At 31.9% G+C, this 2,243-nt stretch overlaps 1 protein-coding gene across 1 annotated transcript; it reads left to right on the top strand.

The window, feature by feature from the left end:
* Positions 1-531: 531 nt before the first annotated feature.
* On the top strand, positions 532-1,990 carry LOC134723620 (uncharacterized). Its single transcript, XM_063587181.1, has 2 exons — positions 532-666; positions 1,628-1,990. The coding sequence occupies exons 1-2, from the start codon at positions 546-548 to the stop codon at positions 1,984-1,986; spliced, it is 480 nt and encodes a 159-aa protein (XP_063443251.1). The 5' UTR covers positions 532-545; the 3' UTR covers positions 1,987-1,990.
* Positions 1,991-2,243: the final 253 nt, after the last annotated feature.

Here is a 2,243-nt window from a genome sequence, read left to right on the forward strand (position 1 = left end):
GACTGTTGTACTAAAAACGTTGGTCATGCGCATTTTCAATCATTGTTTCTCTCCACCAAATTGATTAATTAAATTTCCTTCAAAATGAATAAGACGTGTCTAAATCCCGTCAAGGTATATCATGACACGGATAAAATAATAAGTCCTTTTGTATTTGATGCACATAGCTATCAAAAAGAATATTACAAACATACCGAGCTCAAAGGAAGATCTAAAACGGAAAGTCCCTCATCAAATCGGAATAAAAAGATATGCAAAACATTAAATTAATCGCAAACAATTACGTATTCCTTTAATACAGACGTTCCCTTTATGTATACTAGTTGACATCTGGTCTTGTAGCAAGCAAAACCTGCACTTTTGTTTTTTTTTAACTTTAGAATTTGTTTGGAATGCATGTGCAATAGATCAGTAGTGCACATTGAAGTTTGAGAGTTAAATTGACCTTTTCACTTTATCTTTGACTTTTGTCTTGATAATTTTTGTACTGAATAAGAGAATAATATAATTTGTTTGTTTTTCAGACTTATCAACTGTCAATTGCAATGATAATGGCTCATATTTTGAACTGCATCTTGATTGTTTTCATATGTTGTAAAAGTATTGTTAATGGTCAGCCGGGACCAGTGATTCCTCCGCCAGGTGGAACGACACCGGCAACAGCAGGTATGCTAATCACGATTTTAAGTTACAAAAACGTCACTGTCTGAAAGGATAAATTTTTATTGCGATAGTGTTAAAAAAAATAAGATGATAAATCGGAGTATATGTTAGGAATTGTTCATCCACCCCCATTTACCTAATTGTTTCAATTTACTATTCTGGTGCATTAAATTGCTACCATTCTATTCATATAAATAATTAATTTCATTTTCCTGTCGACATTTACACCAATATGTTAACCTTCAATCCCGTACATTTGAAAATTTATTTATTTTCGTTCGATTACAACTTCTTTATATTTTAGAAGGCCTCAAATAGGAAATCAATATTGACAATGGATTTGGTCTTTTATGAATCTTTTTAAAGGCCAATATATTGTACAATTGCCATAGGGTTGTCTTATCGACATGAGCATCGACTTAAGAGTGACTATCCCTTTGGTATATTCTCCTCCATTTTGACTAATCTCTTAAATTGACAGAAAGTGCAAATCATTTTATGTTATGCTTACCTTCTACAGAAGTTTTAATTTGACTTTTGTAAAAGGAAGGAAATCTAAGAATATTTGCTTATTGTCTTATTTTTATTGTTTAGAAAAATTCGTAACATCTATACAGCATATGCATAAAGTGTATACAGCTCGTTTAACATCTATCAAATTTTAATAAAAATTAGAACTACATGTAAAAACTTATTGTTGCATATGTGTACCAACTATTCATATGAATGTGTTATTACACTGTATGTTAAACTGCTACATCTTAAACTATTAATACGAGAGAGAAAATTTGCTCGATCTTATTGCTGAGTAGAAGCCAGGTCTTTTAAATGTCAACCTTTATTTAATATAATAAATATCATCAAGATAACAGTATGTGGTCATTTACAAGTATCATGCAATACTTATAATCGGTGTATGTTTAGGTGCATATTATTTATTTTTAATTCTTATTATTTTTCTCAGCGGGATTGACAGCAACATTACCCAGTGGGGTGCATTCATATGCGAAAGATGCAATGATCCAATACAGCCGAATTCTTTGTCCGAATACTAATTATAATGCTGGAAAATATACTGCTACTGTGGCTGGTTATTACTTGGTGTCTGTTACCATGATGTCAGGCACTGTAACCGCTCACACTACTATAATGAAGAATAATAATATTTATGTGTGGCTATATACTAGTAACCAATATGATATGGCAACCCAAACTGTATGTATGCAACTGGCAGTGGGTGAAATGGTCTGGGTAAAGATGACCAACAGGGCATCGATCCTCTTTGATGTTTACAACACTTTCACTGTTGTTAAGTTACCTTGATACAGATGTAATACGAAGTTTTTAAAGATGTTGCATTTCGGCCAACACAATAGAAAAAAGAGCAATGAATGCTTTTAAATAAAGTTTACCATTGTGTTATCGTTATATTTTTAAATGAGCAATACGCTTACATTTGCCTTTATTTTGTTTTTTTTTATTGACAACGTAGTTGTTACGTTTGTAAGTAGTGTTTTTAAACGGATTGTCGGCATTCCAAATCAAGTATGTCCCTGTTCTTGCCGAGTTATTTCTTTATT

The sequence above is a fragment of the Mytilus trossulus genome, chromosome 6 (assembly GCF_036588685.1).
Source record: "Mytilus trossulus isolate FHL-02 chromosome 6, PNRI_Mtr1.1.1.hap1, whole genome shotgun sequence".
Classification (NCBI taxonomy): domain Eukaryota; kingdom Metazoa; phylum Mollusca; class Bivalvia; order Mytilida; family Mytilidae; genus Mytilus; species Mytilus trossulus.